The sequence below is a fragment of the Athene noctua genome, chromosome Z, assembly GCF_965140245.1.
Source record: "Athene noctua chromosome Z, bAthNoc1.hap1.1, whole genome shotgun sequence".
In the NCBI taxonomy this organism is placed as follows: domain Eukaryota; kingdom Metazoa; phylum Chordata; class Aves; order Strigiformes; family Strigidae; genus Athene; species Athene noctua.
In genome coordinates, this window is record NC_134077.1 from 10,659,373 (window position 1) to 10,680,372 (window position 21,000).

Below are 21,000 nucleotides of genomic sequence, written 5' to 3' on the forward strand. Positions count from 1 at the left end.
TCAGCAAGCACAGGGTCACTGAGGTTAGAACACAGAGGGAAAAAAAACAGCAGAGGGAAAGAGAGATCAGCATTTTAGCAGCAGTCCACAGTGAGATTGTTTTGTGTCAGTCATGAATCTGGACTTGAAAATATTGTCCTATCTTCACTGACACTCAAAGAAAGAAAATTTCTAGCTAAATCTGGAAGAGCAGTTGCAGAAGTTTGTCTTATGAGGCCTGACATGGCGTGCTGTATGTATTCACATAATAGAGAGTAGCAGAAGGGAGGAGATGTCATACTTCTGTGTATGATGCTGGTGAGTCCTTTACTGGAATGTTGTATCCAGCTATTAAAAGTTCAGTCTTCAAAAAGGATGTTAAAATTGAAAAAGGTTCAGAGACAAGCCACAGCATGACTTATGTTTGGAAACTGCCTTACAATGAAATACTTAACAGCTCAACTTAGCTTATTAAAGAGAAGTTTTAAGTAGTGATTTGATTACTGTCTGTTAGTTACTTAGAGGGAAAGGAAGGATATATCTTGCAGAACAGAACTCTTTCATCTTACTTTTTCATCTAGGACAGAATCTAGCAACTGGAAGTAGAATCTAGAGATCTCAGAAAGCTGGAAATAAATTGAATTTTTAATGATGGAGGTAATTAAGCATAGGAACAAATACAGGATTTATTCATCACAACGATCTCCTTTGGCCTTAGAATTTATAAATCTGTGTTGGGCTCATTCCATCATTAATTCTAGCGATACATAGTTACTTTGTAAGCTCCTGAAGTTAGATAGCGTGTCATTATTCCTAAGGCAGAATGGTACAAAGAAATTGTATAAAGCCCCATTAAAGACTTTTTCTTCAAAGACTTTTCTCTTCTGTCTTTTGTTCTGAAGATGAGTGAGGATCATTTTTCAACAGAGCAGATCAGTAAAAAGCTGAAGGAAATCTATCTAATTTAATGTTTTCATTAGAGTTTGAACTTGTGAGATGTCCAAACTCTTCTTAGCTTACCTTTGGTTTCTTGCTGCTGCAAAACAAAATATTCTTCAATATAACATTTTTCTCCCACTTCGGGAACTCATAGTTTTCAATTCTCCCCTTCATGCTTGGTAATATTTGCTAGGCTGACAAACTGTCAGAATATACTCAGGAATATCTGGATGCTAACTTCCACTGACTCATATTATAGGCCACTTCAGGTTAAGACTCTGTCTAGAATACTTTAAAAATTCTGGCCATTGAAGAATAAGTGCAGACCAAATTTTCAGTTTTTAGAAACTTCCAACACCATAACAGTATAAAAAACTGTTTTGTGGTGGGATTTTTTTGTTTGTTTTTTGTTTGTTTTTTTAAATTATTCTGAGTGCTGCATGTTTTTTTCTCAAGGATATCATTTTACTGTAATATATGTGAGAGAAGATAAAAGTGAGTATTAGGATATTTTGGGATGAAGTCAGCTAGAGAAAGCAGGAAAAAATTATTCAGGTATGCTTAAATCTCTGTATCAGTGAGGAACCTAGCGAATCATGTAACTAGCTTTGAGTTGTGTCTTCAGCAACTCCTCTACACTTCTATTTTTCTGGCTATAAGATAAGGAGAATACAACTTTCCTGTGTGAAGAGCTGTGTGTAGGACTGATTAATCAAAGCATCCTTAATTTTTCAACATTATCACACTAGATTTAGATCATTGCTAAATTCTGGCAACTGACGGCTGTTGGAAAGAGTCTCACCTGCCATAAAAAACAGGTAGCAGGTATTGCTCCAAGAGCTATTGCCAACTCATTAAGGCCCGAGTTACTCTCATGAGATTCCTCCAGGTGTAAGAGAGCTGGATGGGGTTCACTTGCATTCTTCAGCTCCTCCCGTCAAATGGTGCTTGATGAAGCGCACTGTGTAAGAGATCTTCATAGAGGAACAGTTGTATCAGCTTTTTTATTGTTTGGTGAGTTGTTAAAAGAGAAGCCAGCACAGTAGATTTTCAAGATGCTGATACTGTGCATGCTAGGTTGTGGATGCCAAGGATTTTGAAGTTTGGAGATGTTTGGCTGAGCCATCCTGGGCACCCTTGGTGTTGTATGACCATATCTTTGTGTCCAAGCTGTAAGTCTATGCTCAGAACAGGATCAGCCCAGCAAAGGACTGGGAGCTGTTTTTCACATTGTAACATGGTATTTTCTCTCTGAAGCATCTGAGTGTTTTGCTGTGTTCAGTTTCCCAGGCAGTTTAGCTCTGTCTTGCCCAGGGCCCAGATGCAACCCCTTCATGTAGAGGGGAGGTGCCCAGGTGCACTCTCTTCCCCCACCTTGGCTCACACAGGACAGGAGAGTGACACTCTGGAACAGCACATACTTTCTAGATGCTCTGCAGTCCCAGGCTTCTCCCTCTGCTGCAGAGATGCTGGAGGGAAGCCAGACTGCCCAGCAGCAGCCTGGCTGGTGGGGACAGGAGGTAACGGGGAGCTAAACTCTTTAACTCCCACAGCAAATCCATGGTGTTGACCAGACTTGTAGTCTGGTTTGGTTTAGGTAGTGGTTGGCTTCCTAGAGCTGAGAGTATATGAAGTTGGCTATCACGGGAGAAAGCTGGAAGTTTGGTTGTTTTTTGTTTTGTTTTGTTGTTGGAGTCTTTTTTTCAGGTTGGAAAAGACCCTTAGGATTATCATGTCCAACCATCAGCCCTACTCTACAAGTTTTCCCCTACACCATATCTCCCAACATTTCATCCAAATGAGCCTTAAACATAAGATAGAACTTACTTACTGTGAGTGTGGTTGCAGGAGAGCTGAGCACGCACATGACCAATGTGATCAAGCAATGCCCGTTTATTACAACTAAGTAAGCCCTTTTATAATGTTCTCCCACACACGTGAGTAACATGCAGTACAAGTCCTCAAGATTGGACAGTTAACTTAGCCCGCGCTTTAAACCTTTGTATGATTGGATAAAAAGTGCCACATCAGCCTTGCCAGGCTTCCTGCCTTGTGGAACTTCCTCTTCCGTCCCAACCCCTTCCAGGGGTTGTTTGTCCCATCGTTTCTCCCCCCTCATTCAGGGTTATGTCCTTATCCCATTCTTGCTCAGGCTGAGGCTCTTATCAGTCTTGTTCTCACACAGGATTACTCGCCTGTCCATTCTCTCGCAGAAAGTCTTCTTGAATCCCAACAGGTGGTCAAGCAATGTAACAGTATCTCCATAGAGATATCTCCTTGAAGATATTAAAAATCTGACTCAGCAAGTGTTCGGCATCATGCTCTAGATGACCCTCCTTTAAGCAGGAGGGATTGGACTAGATGATCTCCAGAGGTGCCTTCGAACCTCAGCTATTCTGTGATTTTGTGATTTATTTATTTTTTTTGTCCTCTATCCATCATATCTAAATGTGAGCCAAAATTTGGCCCATGGTTTGCATAGATACTTGGTGCTTTATATCAGCCTTTTGGACCAGTTTCATTCCCTTGTAACAGCTAGCTGCTGTTTGGAATTTCACTCTGAAGGATCCTCTCTCTTCTTGCCATAACTCCCTTTCTTCCCCCTGCCTTTGTTATCTGATCAAAGGACTGAAAGTTATTGCTTTGTTGTCTTATACATTGTGAATTGGCTTTCTTTGAGACTAACAAATATAAAAGTTCTGTTTTCATTAAGTTTTTTTAGAAAAGCAATAGTTTTCCCCTAAAATCTACTTTTAGTAGCTCTTAAAAACCACTTGTACTAACCACCAATCATATGCTTCACATATCTGTTCAAGATGCACAGTATTTTATGTACTAAAAATAAAAGCAAGACTAAAAAAAATTACTGTGAGAAGAACTGAATATCTGGTTTATATTCCAACCTTATACAAAGAGGAATGCTGAAAGATACTGTCCAGATTTCATGATCAGTAGCTGGATGCACAGGGGAACAGGAAGAGGACCATTAGGGACCTGGGAGGTACTTAACCACAAATTAGTAGGGACATAGACAGTATTCTACATGAAATATCACTGGGTTTATGCCCTGTTTTTATACACTTCCCTAAACATTTGATGTTAACCACTGCTGCAAATGAGATAGGGACAAGTGTCAGAGCTGTAATGGCAGCTCTTAATATTCACTGTTACCAAAGTACGTGCCTGTGCAAAACTGACTGCAGGTTGGCCTGTGTGTAATAACTCTGCTTCTTCTTTGTTCCCCAATCAAATCTGGGTCTTCTGCCAAACACCTTCAAAAAAGTTCTCTGAGCTGCAGTATCATTTCTAATTGCTTCCTCCACAGTCTGGGCTGTACATGTCCATCTCATCAGGTATCTGCTTTCAAGAAGCTGCAGCACCATCATAAAACTCTAACATTCCTGTCCTTTAATTATGGAATACATAAGCATCTCCTGCAGTGTGTGCAGTGCCCTCAGACCTCTTCAGGTCAGGAATACTGAGATGCTGGCAGCCTGGCTTGTTTCCAGTAACAGCAGGCTTGTGTGATTATCCAAAGACAGCACATTTGTAGATGTCCATTTGTGGCATGATCCTGGGGATTTCTAAACCATGTGTGCCTCCTGGAAGCCCCCCACTTAGCCACTTGATGGCACTCTTAAATATTTAGTTGGTTGCAAATGCTATCAAGTATGCCAGTTTTTAGAACAGGGATAGAGGAAACAGAGCCTCAGGTATTAAATGGCAAACCACTATCAAGACTGCAGCTTAAACCATCCAAAACAAGAAAGGCAGGAGTAAGCGTTCAGCTGGTGCTGCCAACTTCTCTCAGATGTGTCTGTAGGATTAGCACTTGTGCAGCTTCCCAACTCCAGAATGCTCTGCAAAGGCAAGTGCTTCCTCCTGGGTGTTGGAGCTGGGAAGTGTCCTCTGCTCCCTGGTTTCTGAGGGGCTATGGGAGCAAGTTATGTGAGAATGTTTGTCTAGCTGAGGTTCAAAACATAAATGCATTCCTGAAAACAACAGGAGCGTTGCTTTTGATATTATTGATATGCGAAACTTTTATAGCCCCTTTCTGTCACCCTCTTCCTCCTTCATCTTTGATGTGTATCCTTAGAAGTGCTGCAAGAAGTATGGAGAAGAAAGGACTAAGACCACAGTAGCTGGTATTGGCACAGCAGGGTTTGGAATACAAATCTCCCTGTTGCTCCCCGGTTTCTGAGGAGCTATGAGAGTGAGTTATGTGTGATTGTTAGTCTGTCTGTCTGAGGGTCAAACATAAATACATTCCTGAAAACAACAGGACTGTTGCTTTTTACATTATTGATATACAGAACTTTTATAGCCCCCATCAGTCACCCTTTTCCTCCCTCATCCGTGATGCGTATCCTCAGAAGTGCTCTAAGAAGTATGGAGAAGAAAGGACTAAGACCACAGTAGCTGGTCTTGGCACAGCAGGGTCTGGAATACAAATCTCCCTGTTGCTAGTCTTGTACCTTTATCATACAAGATAAAGATATGGACTCTCCCCTTTTTATTTGAGTATCTTCAGAGTGTAAGTTAGCATTCATAACATACAGCCAGTTGCACAGTTACTATTTACATTGTAAACCCAAGCCCTTTTGAATATCTTATTTAAAGAAGAAATTTTTTTAAAAAATTGTAGTGCCTGCTAGATCTATCAGGCAAAACCCTGCCTGATCAGAATGAGACAACTCTGGTTTTACCTACAGCATTGCAAACACGGCCCAGTCACACATTCCTTCTCTTGCAGTGCTCACCTGCTTGCCTTTATGTGAACCAGGGGAGAGCTGAGCTTCAAGCCAGATCCTCCTGCTTTTTCCAGGAAGGTGCTACATCTTTTCATCCTCTTCTCCCCTGTTCTTGTCTGCTTCTGATCCTCTGCTCTTGCATGCACTGACAAACAGCACATTTTTCCAGGCATTTCCTAAATCTTTTGGTTTTGTTGGCCCAGTTGACTGTGGTCTCTCTTGTATTACTTTGCCAGACTGTATTTTAGAGTAAGATGCAAACATACCTGACAGCTTGTTTTCTTAAAGGCAGTTTGTATCTATCCATCCATGCTTCAGAGACATGTGTCTTGCCTCTGACATGTTCAGAGCCCACAGCAGTTATTAGGACTGCGACACGGCCTTAGGACATGCATAAATTACAGCTTGCCTTGTCACCTGTCAATTTCATCTTTCCTAAAGTGTTCAAAAGACCTAGTAATTCTGGTTTTTTCCCTCCCCTATCCAAACTGCAAGTTCTGTGCTTCCTAAACAGAGCCCCAGCTAATAACATGAACTTGATCAGGAGTACCGGGAATTAGTCTAGCAGCAGATGAAAGGTGTCAAGCAGAATGTTAAATTTGACATTCAAACATCTGAATCAGCATAAACCAAAATTATTTACTATTTGCCTCCATAATTATTTACTATTTGCCTCCACTGCACTGATGGGCTTGCACAGAGCTTGCAGATCTTTGTTGGAGTGCCAACACCGCTAACCTGAGGGTAGGTATTTCCCTGGGGTGGAAGTGCCCATGCTCACTGAGTTCAGCCTGGCACAGGTGGTCTCAACAGGGGGGTTCAACTTTCACTGACAAATGTCAGAAAATAAAATGCTGGTGGAGTTATCATCTGAAACAGTGTCTCAGAGGGGGTGCTGTCAGGATCCATGGTGGCCCCGGAGCGAGGCATTGTTTTCATTGGTCCTCTGGATGGAAATATAGACTCACAGCAGATGAAATGTGTGACTGATGAAGAGGCAGGTGGAGTTGTAAATCAAGCTGGGAACAGGGCTGTCTTACAGAGTGATTAATCTTGTGGTGAGCTGAAATTATTCAAACCAAAGAATGCATTTTAATGCAGCCAAATATAACATTATACCTCTCTAAACAAGGAGTGCTGTGTTTTGGAAGGCAGCAACTCTAAAAAAAAGGAAAAAAAAAGAGGCTTTTGTGGACAAGCAATAAATTTAAGTTCCCAGTGTGATATCTTGTCAAGGAGGGTGAACATGATCCTGGAGTGCGGACAAGGAGTCCTGAGTGGCAGGAGACATATGATTTAAGCATTAGTGAGACTGATACTGGAATATTATGTTTGGTTCTGGAGCCAACATTTTTCAAAGCATGCAGAAAAACTGTAGATAGTTCAGTAAAGAGCCTCAAGCTGATTCGAGTTGGAGAAGGTGCCCTAATGGTGGAGAGAGGGCAATATCCAGTTGAAATTTGGACTGCAAGTGAATTTTGTCTGGCCACAGCACATGTCCTAGCCATGTGATGTCCTCCACATATCTGTGGAAAGTTTCTTAATATTATACTCTTCTCCACAGCTGTTAAGAAGCTGCTTTCTCTTTGCAGCTGTGAAGGCAGTGCCTTTGACTTGTGTGGCAAAGCTCACGTCGGCTCACAGCTTTTTGCTGAGCAGGCCTCTCTGTGCAGGGCTGGGTGAAAATAAATGGGATTTTGAGTTCAGGCTGTGAAGGTTATCAAAAGTATGCTGAAAGGTGACTAGCATTCAGTTTTAAAGTATATTAATGAAGAGAAAGCACCAGATATGAAAGAAGTCTTTCATCCAATCAAGATAGCCATTGTAAGAATTAAGAGTGGGAAGCCAGAGAAGTCGAACAAAGAATTAGGCGCAGCTTTTTAATCATTCAGCGCGATTAAACATTGAAACAATCTGCAAAATGAAACAGTGGCTTCTCTGTCTTTTGAGATTTTCAAATGAAGTACGCACATACTAGCCAAAAACAAGTTATCAGGCTCAAAACAGGATATACCAGTAACATTTGTGAGCCGTGGAGGCAAGGCTTTCTGGCCTTGAGCTATAAAGTAATGAATTCTCAAAACATTTTCTTTTCTGGGAAGGGACTGCTTTGAAAGTTCAATGTTAGTCTTTCCCCTGCCCACAGCATGGTTCACAGCCAGATCCATAGTGACCAGGGCTTGTATCAGCACATTGGTATCCGTGAATACTTCTGTGAATTTCAGGGAAAAGGAACAAAATAGGCACCAGTGATCCCAGTTTAAATTTCTCAGGAATCCTGGGACAGGGCCTCCTTGAGCAGAGTCCTGTAAAGACTCTGTTCTGCTCCCTGTTCTTCCAGCTTGCTGTAGTGTCTTTGGCAGTCCTCTCAACAGCCCTTTCTCATTCCCTTGGCTGTAAAAAGGAGTGCTGCAGATAACAGGCTTAAAGCACTCTGAAGTGCTATAAAACTTCCAGTTATTATTGTTACTCCTCAAGAGCCTTTGAAAACACATTCAGCACATGCCCGAATTCTCTGAGCTTCTTGGAAAGATTTGTTCTTTCCTGGTTTTTCTGAACTATTGGCATACAGCTAAGCTTGAAGTGCCAGCCATTTCCTTTCTTACAGCACACCCATTCTGTGACCGCAGCAAAGCGTGGAGTTGGCAGAGCTATTTAAATAAGCCAGAGGAGACTTGCTGAAGCAGTGAAAGCTCACCCAGCATGTTTCACAGCAGGTTAGATTAGCCCGTGCTCAGTGCCCTGCTGCACAGGTTTTGCTCACTGATAGAAAAAAAAAAAAAAAGTGTTGAGAATTCATTAATTTGTGACTTGCTCAGTCATCTGTCTATGCCATGCAGGCTGTAGCACAGGCAAATTCTTAGCCTGTGCTCAGAATCTTAGCCTGTGCTCAGAATCTTAGCCTGTGCTGGAGAATAATAATTTGCTTGGAGAAATTTGCTGGCCTGCAGGTAACCTTTTTTGTCCTCTACACTTTAAATATCTGAAATGCATGTAAACAGCTGAGCCATTTCTTTGGATACCAAATTTTTTGTCTTTGAAACTGATCTCTTCTCCCCAGAGGAGATCACCTAACTGAGTGTAAAGCACATCAGCCCCTTCTGTTGGTTTCTTGGAAATCCAAGCCTAAATTATAGAGCCTCAGCCAGCAAGCTCATCAAAGTGTGGTCATACCTAGGAAAGGAGAGTAGATGTGCTCGTGCAACTATGATGCTTGGAGACAAGCAGCTGTTCACAGCCATGTTTCTCCATCTTGCTTGTTTTTTCAGATGTGCTCTTGGAGGAGAAAGGACATTTTTAAAGCAGCAGTGTTTCCTTTTAGCATGGTGATTTCTTGGTCTGAGCCGTATCAGTGAGACATCTGTCAATGTATCACAGGATCTAAGATGTAAGGTGCAGTGTTTGGGGTTTTAAATCCTCCAAAAGGAAGGTAATTTGCCAGTTTATTACACAAGAAACTGTAGCACTGGCTTCTTGTATAGCAAAAATACCTACTTTGACTCGTGACCACGGAGGGTCTCCACACTGAGGTTTACTATGTGAATGCAGGATTTACCCCAAGCATCATAGTTGCTAACTTGAGGATACTGTTCCATTGAGCATACTGGTTCAACCAGTAAGCATTATGGAGGAAATGGAGAAAAAACATGTGTTTCGGGGGTTTTTTGGTGACCCAAGAGGGAAAGAAGAAAAAAAAAAAAAAATCTGTCCAGCAAACAAAATATTTTGATCTGATATTGAACATTTGCTGCTTTTAAATTCAGCTAAGAAAAAATAAAAATGAAAAAATCTGTTAAAACAGACACTTAGTAAGCATCAGAATGAAAGATTTAGATGTTTCTCAGATTTTGGTTTTGCATGAAGTATTTGGTGATATTGCAATGATATTCTGAGGCACTTTGCTCCCACTAAATCAGTATTTTTCTGAAAAGGGTTTGGACTGAATCTGTCCACCTTTAAATGCAAATGCAGATTAATATTTTCGACAGTGGTAATAGTTTGTTCAAAACCTAGCCTGATTGTATGTGTTGTTTGGAAGCTCAGTTCTCCAGGTTGAGACCAGTAATCATACTATTTGCAATTTAATTAGCAAAACTTCTCTTCCCACATGCACTTGTTATGTGTCAGGGTCTGAAATTTAACCTCTGCTCAGTTGAACACTGAGGATCCTCATGACGTGCAAGTCTTCTTCATTACAGCAAGTCTGTTCACTCTCACCTTCTTGCTGTGCTGCCTTGTGTCCTCCTGTAAAATAGAAGAACTAATCCTGCTGGCACTGATTGTTAGAATAATAGTCTGCTATCTCCAGTGTCTCCAGCCCTCCTATCTCAGGAAAAGAGCTGGTCTGCACTTTGTGGGTCTGCATGGGGCAGATACTCTCTGCTCTTCCAGTGCATGCCAGTGCATCCATGCAGTGCAGAGCAGCTGTCTCAGACCTGAAGCTACTGCCTTTACCTCCAGCAGTGGTGTAGCCACTGTCAGCTCTTGGCTCTGCACCCTCTGCTTTGCTCTGTGGTCTTCTAGCATTGTTTCAGTGAGCTACCTGCATCCTGAGGGACCAGCTACACAGGATTTAGGGCACATTGCAGTGGTCTACTAGTTTTTGCTTAAAAACACAAACCGTTCTCTTGAAAAGGCCATGCTTCAAAGATAAACCACAGATAGGCTGCTTTGTGTATGTGTTGTCCCTGCCATTCTGGAACACTGAATATTGCTGCTAGTGAAATACACACACACCCCCCCCCCCTTTTTTTTTTTTTTTCATTTGTTAAAGAACATGTTGGTATGTCACAGTTTAGTACCCTGGGTGAGAACTCACCCTTCACTGAAATAGATTTATATGCCTATTCTCAGAAGGTTATTGTTTTACTAGGATTTATGTGCCATACTTCAGTGTTAATTGTGGATTACTCTCATCACTTTGCCTTTTATCAGAAATAGGCTGTACTTTAGCAATCATATTATCCAGACTTACATGCAGCATTCACACATCTGTTATTTAACCCACAGCCGTGATATTTCACAAAGTAAAGGGGACAATGAATAGGATTTAGCTCTTGGATTAAGATGAGTTTAACAGTCAGTTGGGGGCTGGCCATTACAGTCAGTGGAGCCCAGAGAGTAAATCAGCAGACCTAATATAGGGATCTTCTTTAAGGTGAGTTTTCTACATTCAGTGAAGTGGATTGATTGATCTCTGTTGATAGCAGGATCTTAGACTCAGAGCACACAGCCAGCCAGCCAAACAGACCTCCATTTGGGTGTCTTAATCCGCAAATGGAACCCTGCGTTTCACTGTGCCAGAGCTTCCCAAGACCTTACTCTTGCCCTGCAAGGCTAACACCCAGGTGGACTTTCTGAATCTGCTGAGTTATTCTACCCAATAAAGGCCTGCTCCATCATCTATAATCAAGAAATGTGGCTGGCCTATGTCAATGCCGGATCAGCAGAGAGAGAAGCACCTGTAAAACCCAATTCAGGTCTCTGGTGGCTGAGCTACCTGCTGAAGGGGTGTCTCCTCCATTGTCTGTGCAAATGTCTGAGGCCCCTCAGCACAGTGCCAACAGATAAAAAAATGAATGTGCACCTCAGACTTTTTGCAAATAAGCCTGGCTCTTCAGCACACTCCAGGAGAAATAAGAGTATGAAAAGGTTAAACTCAAAGGCTGTCTAACCAATTTGATTTCATAGTCCATTCTGCTGTGAGTCACTCCTGGTAGGTCATTTCCACAGCCTTCCCAAGTGTTTTTGCTCCTGAAGAGAGGAGGAATTAATCCTTATCATGGCTGGACCTCAATACCGGTTTGTACTGGTTTTGTCTGGAATAGAGTTAATTTTTCTTCTTAGTAGCTAGAATGGTGCTGTGTTTTGGAATCAGTATGGGATTTGGTATGAGAAGAATGCTGATAATACAGTGATGTTTACAGTTGTTGCTAAGAGATCAAGGTCCTTCCAACTCCCCCTGTCCTGCCCGTGTGCAGGTGCACAAGAAGCTGGGAGGGAGCACGGCCAGAGCACCGGACCCAGACTGGCCAATGGAATATTCCATATCATGTAACATCGTGCTCGGTATACAGAGAAGGGGCAGTCAGGAACAGCGGGGATTCTCTCACTTCTGAGACTGTGGTATTGGGATCTTGTTTTTTTTTCAGGTTCGCTAGCCAGGAAGATGCTAGTTATGAGTTGGTGGGTGATGAGCAGTTGCATTGTGCATTACCTGTTTCTACTTTCTATTATTGTTATTGTTTTATTTCAAGTATTAAACTGGTTTTGTCTCACCCAATGACCGCCCTACCTTTACCCCTCCAATTCTTTCCCCCATCTCCCAGGAAGGAGGTGAGCAAGTGGCTGTGTGGTGTTTGGCTGCCAGACAGGTCTAAACCACGACACTGTTCAATGACATTACTTGGCTAAGAACAAAAGCAATTCTGTGAATTCAAAGGACAGGGCAGATTTCTGGTGGAGAAAGCAAATTCACTACCTTTTCAGCTAGAATTCTAGGAATAAGCTTCCCCTCTTCCAAAAACATACATTAGAAATATTATTTGTGTTCAGATATGTTTAAAGTAATACCAGTACAGAAATCTCACCTTTCTGCAAAATAAGAAAGCCATTTCATCTGCCTAGCCCAAATGTACAGAGAGACCTGTGAAAATAGAATATTTCCACAATCCAAATACAAAGCAGCAGTAATAGTTTTGTTGATGTGTGAATTTCTTTTTAGCAGTTCTTTTAATGTTCTCTATGTGGCCCTGATAAATTTGAGGTAAGCAACGTCTGTACCTGCATGCTGATTTGGGATCAGCTTGCTGCCAAGGAGAGTTCTCTGAAGTTAATGTTATCACTGGGGTACACATTTAGTAGGTCTTTATGCTGCAGGCTGGTCAAAATGTTAAGAAAGGTAGGAAGCACTTTCAAAATATGACTGTTCTGGAAATAGAACATACAGTGGGTACTTGAAGCACAGAAAACAGTAAATTTGTTTCCCATATATTGTGTGCCTGAGGGCATTTGACAGTAAGAGAAAGCACTTGGAGAGATGGCTGGGATACTCTCAGAGAAAGCATTGTTTTCGTAGATTAGGAAAGCTCCTTCTTTGCTTCTGGAGAGCTTATCTACATCAACAGCTTTTCTTTCCCTTTAAAAGAATTTGAAAATTGTTTTTCAGATGAGCAAAAAACCTAAGAACTGAAGAGACAGTCAGGACATGATAAAAAAACACAAAAGAAAGATGGTCCTATTGAGAATTGTGAGAGCTAATTTCAGGCAGCGCAAAGGAAAGGTGAAACTAAATAGAAAAGAAAATGGGAAGTCTTGGCAAAAAAAGAGCTTCTGTGCCAAGCAAGGAGGAAATGTTGGACATAAGCAGAAAATAAAGCTGTAGTGACTCGTGCATTGTACAGTTATGTGTAATGGCAGTGGATACGATGCTTTACAGATACTTCAATGAAATGCTTCTTTTTGAAGAAGCAGTGGAGACTATAATATCAAATACTCTCAACACAGAAATTGGAATGCTGCTATTCTTGGTTCAGCATGCATGTCTGCAAAGTTAGTGAAATCCTAGCCCAAAGAAAGAAGTGTTCACTAGGTTCTTTTTGGCTCTGCACTTTTCTTCCATGGCTTCTCAAGGCAGGAGGGTAGCAAATGTGATACCCATCTACAAGAAAGGCAGAAAGGATGATCCAGGAAACTACAGACCTGTCAGTCTGACCCTGGTGCCAGGGAAGGTCATGGAGCAGGTCATCTCGAGTGCCATTAAAAGCCATATAATGGACAACCAGGGGATCAGGCCGTCAGCATGGGGTTATGAAAGGCAGGTCCAGCCTGACAAACCTGATCTCCTTCTACGACAGGGTGACCTGCTCATTGGATGAGGGAAAGGCTGTGGATGTTGTCTACCTTGACTTTAGTAAGGCCTTTGACACCATTTCCCCCAGAATTCTCCTGGAGAAACTGGCTGCTCATGGCTTGGACGGGCACAGGCTTTGCTGGGTAAAAAACTGCCTGGATGGCCGGGCCCAGAGGGTTGTGGTGAACGGAGTTAAATCCAGTTTGTGGCCACTCACGAGTGGTGTCCCCCAGGGCTGGGTGTTGGGGACACTCCTGTTTAACATCTTTATTGATGATCCAGACGAGGGGATCGAGGGCACCCTCAGTCAGTTTGCAGATGACACCCAGCTGGGTGGGAGTGTTGATCTGCTCGAGGGTAGGGAGGCTCTGCAGAGAGACCTGGACAGGCTGGAGCCATGGGCTGAGCCCAACTGGGGGAGTTTCACTGAGGCCAAATGCCGGGGGCTGCCCTTGGGCCACAACAACCCCCAGCAGGGCTACAGGCTTGGGGAGGAGTGGCTGGAGAGCTGCCGGTCAGAGAGGGACCTGGGGGGTGATTGACAGCCGGCTGAACAGGAGCCAGCAGTGTGCCCAGGGGGCCAAGAAGGCCAATGGCATCCTGGCTTGTGTCAGCACTGGTGTGGCCAGCAGGGACAGGGAAGGGATCTGAGCCCTGTACTCGGCACTGGTGAGGCCGCCCCTCGATTCCTGTGTTCAGTTTTGGGCCCCACACCCCAAAAAGGACACTGAATGACTTGAGCATGTCCAGAGAAGAACAACGGAGCTGGTGCAGGGTCTGGAGCACAGGTCGTACAAGGAGCGTCTGAGGGATCTGGGGGGGTTTAGTCTGGAGAAGAGGAGGCTGAGGGGAGACCTCATCACCCTCTACAGCTCCCTGAAAGGAGGGTGCAGAGAGCTGGGGATGAGTCTCTAACCAAGTAAGAAGCGATAAGACAAGAGGGAATGGCCTCAGATTGTGTCAGGGAAGGTTTAGACTGGATATTAGGAAGCATTTCTTTACAGAATGGGTTGTTATGTGTTGGAATGGGCTGCCCAGGGAAGTGGTGGAGTCCCCATCCCTGGAGGTTTTTAAAAGTAGAGTCGACATAGAACTGAGGTATCTGGTGTAGCTGGGAACTGCCAGTGTGAGGTTAATGGTTGGACTGGATAATCTTCAAGGTCTTTTCCAACCTAGACAATTCTGTCTCTCTCCTAGAAAAAAAATGTCAAACCAGTAGTTTTTCTGCATAAGCACATTGTTCCCATGTCCTGGGGATGACATATCAATTGAGGGAATATTGTTCCCAATTGTTATTGGATGTAGGCATGTCAACATGACAATTTGGTCCTGTGATGTCATTCCCACATGACAGTATTCAGGTAGGTTTTAGGCATAGGTTAGTGCCTTCTGATTGTAAGTCTCAATAGTAGAGGATCTTGGAAACTGATTTAACAGCAAAGCTTCTCCATGTTTAGATGACTTCTTGAAGCAGGGCCAGGGCATGCTCCTGCTTTACACCTTGAAGAACCCCTCCTTCCCAGAGTATGTCTTCAGCAGCGAGAGTGGCATCATGTGCTTGGACTTCAATAACGACCACCCCTACCTTGTGGCAGTGGGCTTCTATGATGGCAATGTGGCCATCTACAACCTGAAGAAGGCAACCTCCCAGCCCAGTTACAAGAGCAGTGCTAATTCAGGAAAGCACACAGAGCCAGTGTGGCAGGTAAGGGTCCTTTTTCTTTCCTCTAACTGGGCTTTTAATTGGGCTGAGTTTGGGCGCAGCAGGAAAAGTGCTGTGTAGGAAAATGTGTTGGCTTAATACATGTGTTAGCAATTGATTATGAAGTTGTATTTCAAGCTAACTTTGAAATACACAGAAAGGCAAAGCAATTGTATGAATCCTTGGTCCTCGACATGTAAGCAAAATTTGCTATGAACAATTATTTATCCTTTGTTTTCATTTTTATAAGTGGCTTCTGTTTGGGGAGGAACTGATCTCCTCTCTATATGCCAGCATACAATGCTATTTATGTTCCAAATAGAAAATCACAGGGCAGCAAGTGATGAGCAGTGAGTGAAACTCATATGTCAGCCCTAAAAGAGGGCTCCGTTGCGTGCAATAAACCCAGGGGCAGCTGCCTGTGGAATTAGCTGCCACTGGGATTCAAGACACACTACCTTGTAGTTGGTCTTGAGGTATTCTAGTGAATTAAAAATTGTGATGTACGGGTAATGTTTTTAAAGTAATGCCACTCTGGCATCTGTCACAGAGAGTCACCAGATGGATGATATTGTGAAGGACTGGGGTGAATATGTTGCTATATCCAGCTAACTTTATAGTTATATCTACAATGTAATATGAGTTAAGATTGGAGTGCTGCAAGGTATATGCCCTTCTGATTTCATGTATCGCAGTTAACAGTGTGGCAGCACATATTTCAACAGGGTCTGTATGACTCTGTTGAGGTTCAGGGGTGTGTATTTGGTTTGCTAGCCTGGGCCTTGTGTGTTGCTGCTGTTAACTATTGCTGATACCTGATTTAGGCTGCCTAATACAGTCATACGTGTAGGCACACTGTCAATGTTCCTTGTACTTTGGCACATGCCATGCATGGATTGTCCCCCAGCCATGGCTCCTTGTTATTGCATCTTCCAATAAAAGTCCAAGAAATCAAGGGATCCTGATGAGACTGCAGATGAATGTGGAATATGCCAAGAGCAAGACTGGTGCTTGCTACAAACAGAGAGGTTATGCAAATGTAACATTTTAGAGGAGACCTGAATTTTATATTCGCTGATTGTCTGTCCAAAGCTTTTTCTCTAGCAAACATTTTCAGTTCTTCTTACAGGTTAACATGGTACACCAGCCATGGGTTGTTATCACAACACAATGTGTCAGGCGTGCACACACACACACACCCACACCCCCCTCCAAGCTTTTCCCACTGCCATTTAGGCTTCCAGTAAAAAAGCCTGACAAAATAGTAAGTCCTATCTGCAGCTTTTCATAGCCTTGCTGAAGCATGCTACAGGAGGTCAACAGTTGTTACTGCACACTATAGACCCCCAAATCCCAGATCATTTGTGCCCCAGATGATATTGGGAAGGACAGGGTGTGCTTAAAGCGTGTTATTAGTGACCTCATCCCTACGGACCAGAAGCAGGTATGTTGAGCAGTAGAAGCAGTCTGTAAGAGGTTTTTAGAGGTAAGTTTGTGTGTGCCACTTAGCCTCAATGTGGCTCAGAGGTGAAAAAAATCATTATGTACTCTAGAGAGATAGCACTAAAAAGGGGAGAAACTACCTCATAGATATGGATAGATGTAGGTATGAGTGGACTCTAGTTCCTGCTTGTTTTATTTCCAAAGGTTGAGTTCTGAGAATCATTATTCTTAGTTTTCTTCTGCTATTAAGTACCAATATTTTTAGTGAACTTTACAGTTTTTGACTTGCTATGAAACTAGTGAGCAAGTAATAAGGTGATTGTACAGCAATCAGAAGAGGTTGGAAAGATCTAAACTGTAGGCATTTGTCAATATCAGCTGAAAGGTTTAGAAAATATTTTCTCTGCATTTGGTGGGAGGAAAAGGGGCATGAAGCACTACCTGTTAGGTTGAGACATTGGATTGTTATTCCTCATTCGGCATTAAATGATTCTAGAAAGTGATGCCTTTTTTCTTGTATTTAGTTCAAAGACACTCTATTCTCCCCTGCCAACACTCAACTAGTCTGAAGCCTGGTCTTTGTCTAGACCACCCGGTGCAGTCCTCACTTCTGTAGAGACTGCAAGCCCATGGCTTTGAAGATCAATTAGAAAAGTAACAAAGTTCTCCCGAACAATTAGGAGCCTTTGTTCTCTGGACTGCCTGGCTCCTTCCTTTTGAAACAATACAGCTCTTTCACAATGGAAGCAAAATGGGAAGTGAGTAAAGCAGGCTGACAGCTCTTTTCTTGTGGCATTTCATCTTCAGTGACTTAGTAATATTTCAGTAAGTTTGCATAAAACAAAGCTGATGTAACATAGCCCATTTTTAAGAGAAAAATGGAATCATATAAATTTTCTAATTCTGTTACCTAAGAACACGTTGATCTGCCTGATACCATTCCTCGTATTTTTAAAGGGCTTAGCAATGTCTTCTTATAGATTTGACAATTGTCTTCCATGCCATAAGTGCTACTACACTAACTAATGGAAAATTCTGCCTCATTTTATATTATACATGTCTAATTCCTTATTAACAATTGGTTAACATCCAAAGCCATCACATAGACATGTGAATGTATATATGTGCAGTGCAATGAGGCTAATACACCACAGAAACCTTAGGTCTAACAGGAACATAGAACTAGAAATGGTCTCCCAGGTCAGTGAATTTAGGTCTCTGCCTTTGGCTGTGATCATCAGCTTAAAAGGAGTCAGATCCTGGGAAACTGTGTCAAACCTGTCGTGTTCTGCTGGGTAAAAGCCTATGTGGGGTTAAGCTAACGCCACTTCAATAAAAATAATGCTCCAAATAGTCAGCAAAATTGTCACACTGCCATCGTCTCCAGCACTGAGTACTCTTAGACAGCAAGTCCGTGGACAGGGTATCTGAGTCAATGTCTCAATCCCATGGCTTGGCTCTGGATGTTAATGGGGGTGGCCAAAGTGGGATAACTGGACTAGACTTTGGCACCAGAGCCCTGATTTGCAGAAAAAGACTCTACAACTCGAATAGAGTTATAAAGCAGGTATGTTTACTCCAGCCGGGGTGCAAGGGGATCTCTCCACAAAGCTTGCACACCCACCGCACATTTTACCAAAAACTCACAGAGTGTGGATATCCATATTCATTGGATTACATAACACAAACATACATATGCATGAGTAGGGCTGGGTTAGTTAGAAAGAATGGTGTCAGCAGTTTATGTTCTCTTTGCACCTGCACATTGCCTCCTGGTGGGCGTCTTCAGGGGTCTTTGGGAGGAAGGCTCGTAGTCTTTCTCACCTTGTCTTTTCCCCAGAGCATGTGCAGATTCTCTTGGCCAATTTCTTGAATAACAAGAGTGTTTTTCAGCTGGTTTACTCCTTCTATCTTATCTAAGAGAACCAACAGAACTTCTACCATCCGTATATGGCTATCTTTACTCGTTATCAAGACCCAACTGGTTAGAGCACACCTGTTCCCCAAGGACAAAACCATAATATTTTGCTGAACATTATAGTTCTTGGTAGATTTTCACAGTGAACTGCTTTGTTTTGATGAACACAGTAGTCCTTGGTAAAATTCCACAGAACAGTCTGGGCATGCAGGATTCTCAGCAATATTAAAAATACTATAAGTAATACTATAACTTGCTATAAGTAAGTAAATAAGTTTCTAAGCAGTTTTCTATAAGTAAATAAGTAAATAAATCTCAAAACAAGTAATCATTTCTCTGTATCAGCCCAGATGAGCAGTTTCCTCTGGGGAGGAGCTCTCAGCACAGAGCCTCTACCTTTGCCAGCCTTTGAGCTTTGTTCTTACTTTCTTCCTTCTTTTTAAAAAATATTAGGGTTTGTTTACAGCTGAGAAGAGTGCTTTTTTCTTACCTTTCATCACTGGGATATACTAAATATCTTAGGTTTGAAGTGTTTGGAAGCTGGAGCAGTTCAGAAACAGGGATTGATAACTGAAACTATCTGCTGTGTCAACGTTTGTTTCTGCTGTTCAATCTCCCTTCTAAAACACATCTTATTCAACAGATTTGTTTCCACTGTGTGCTTCTAGTTCGCTTTCACATCAAACCAAAAGGACGTTATTTCTGCTTGCTGCTGGGTCTGGTACAGAGCCAATACTGCTGTAGAGTCTTGGAAATATTTTTTTTTTAACTTGCTCACTATCAGAATTACTGACTAAATTCCCACTGCAGAGTGTTGACCCTAAGATCTGCAAAGGGAACATTTCTTTTGGCTGTGCTTAGAGCAAATCTCAGCTGTGGTAGGTTTGCCCATGGGCTCAGTGTGATTTAGAATTACTATGGAGAGATCATTGGTTAGAAAAGCAGCTTGGTTCATTGTTAATTTACTGAAGCTGATCTGCCCTCCCTGGGAAGCTGATACCATGGAGCTTCAGATGGCATCCTGAAAGAATTATTTTCTGCCTTATATTCATGCATGGGAGGAGAAAGGGCTGGCCACTGCTTGCTAGTTCTTCACCAAATGCCATTCAGGTTAAATGTGATGCTTGTGCTTGGGACAAAAAGGACAAGGCACGATGGTAATAGTCTGCAAACTGCAAAATGAAACTAAGGGGAGTGTCAGCTCGCAGAATAGTTTCCCAGTAGAACTTGTGGCAGTTCCATCTCAAATGTAAACCAGATAAAACACACCTGAGAATTGCTCACTGGAGTTTGTCCTGTAATTGTGTGATCTCTTCTCCATCTCTGTGTTTTGTGTTCTAATCTAAGTTCTTAAATAAGTCTACATTGAATCTGCGCAGTTCATGAAGCTACCTCAGATGCACTGAGGTCTTGTTTTGCTGATGGAAGTAAATGAGTTCAGTTACAGAATCACTTTAAAGTCAGCATGACCTGCTGTTCTCCATCCCACTCCGTGCTGCTGGGCACAGATCCACAAAAAAAAAAAAAAAAAAAAAAAAAAAGCCTTTCCAGGAAGCTGATTGTATTTGCTATACTTAGGAGAAAAAAAAAAAAAAAAGCATTTTATTCTTAATCCACTGTCATACCAGAACATTGTTTCGCTTCTGATGACGGGCAGTCTCCTAAATCTGTCATCTGCAGTCAGACAAACAGATTTTGCAGCTTGCGTTGCCTCTGAGATGTTACTGCTTCACATAATATTTTGTTCCTTTGGCTTCAGGCAAACAAAGAGCTTGATGCAAAGGAAATAAAAGAAAAAGACTGAAGGTTGCTATCAAGGTCAGAATAAAGATCAGCTGTCTTAGATCAGACTCAATGCTCTCCCTGTTGCCTTCACTGCTAAGGAGCATAAAATAGGTGTTTACTGGGGGTAGTTCAGTGAAAAAACCTCATTCAACTCTGTAAGGGTACTGCTAGGAGATAACTCCAGAGGAGAAACCGAAATCTGGAGAATAAAGAAGGGGAGCAGAAGCCTGAAACCAAGGAGGAGGGACCTGAGAAAAGGATGAGGAGCATCAAGATGCAAGCTGGCATGTGGGAGAATGTAGCCTGAAGGAGTAATAGAGCAGAAACCTGGTGGTTTAATTTAGCACAAAATCTCTAGAGTAATGCAAGCAAACTGCGTCTCTCATACTAGGTCAGTGCAATGTCTGCACAGAGGACGTTCCTCTCTAGCCAGCCCCAGCTTTCTACTACTTTTTTCTTGCTACCAACCCTGCTTTGCATACTTGGCCCAGTGCAAACAGAGCAAAAAGTCTAATTAACTCCTGATATCTCAGGAGTAAAGGATGCCCCTGTATCCTCACCAGAAAGGTCACCTCAGTCATTCAGCACAGGCCCAGAACTACAGAGGAGTGGAAAGGACATCCATGGCCCA

The 21,000-nt window shown here is 42.5% G+C and overlaps 1 protein-coding gene across 3 annotated transcripts in view; it reads left to right on the forward strand.

Annotated features, from left to right (window-relative positions):
• DNAI1 (dynein axonemal intermediate chain 1) overlaps positions 1 to 21,000 on the forward strand; it is a 176,684-nt gene that overhangs the window by 71,763 nt on the left and 83,921 nt on the right. For all 3 annotated transcript variants that reach the window (XM_074932950.1, XM_074932951.1, XM_074932953.1), the window contains one exon: positions 14,979 to 15,226. In XM_074932950.1, coding sequence (XP_074789051.1) covers positions 14,979 to 15,226 — 248 coding nt within the window. The remainder of the gene's footprint in view (positions 1 to 14,978; positions 15,227 to 21,000) is intronic.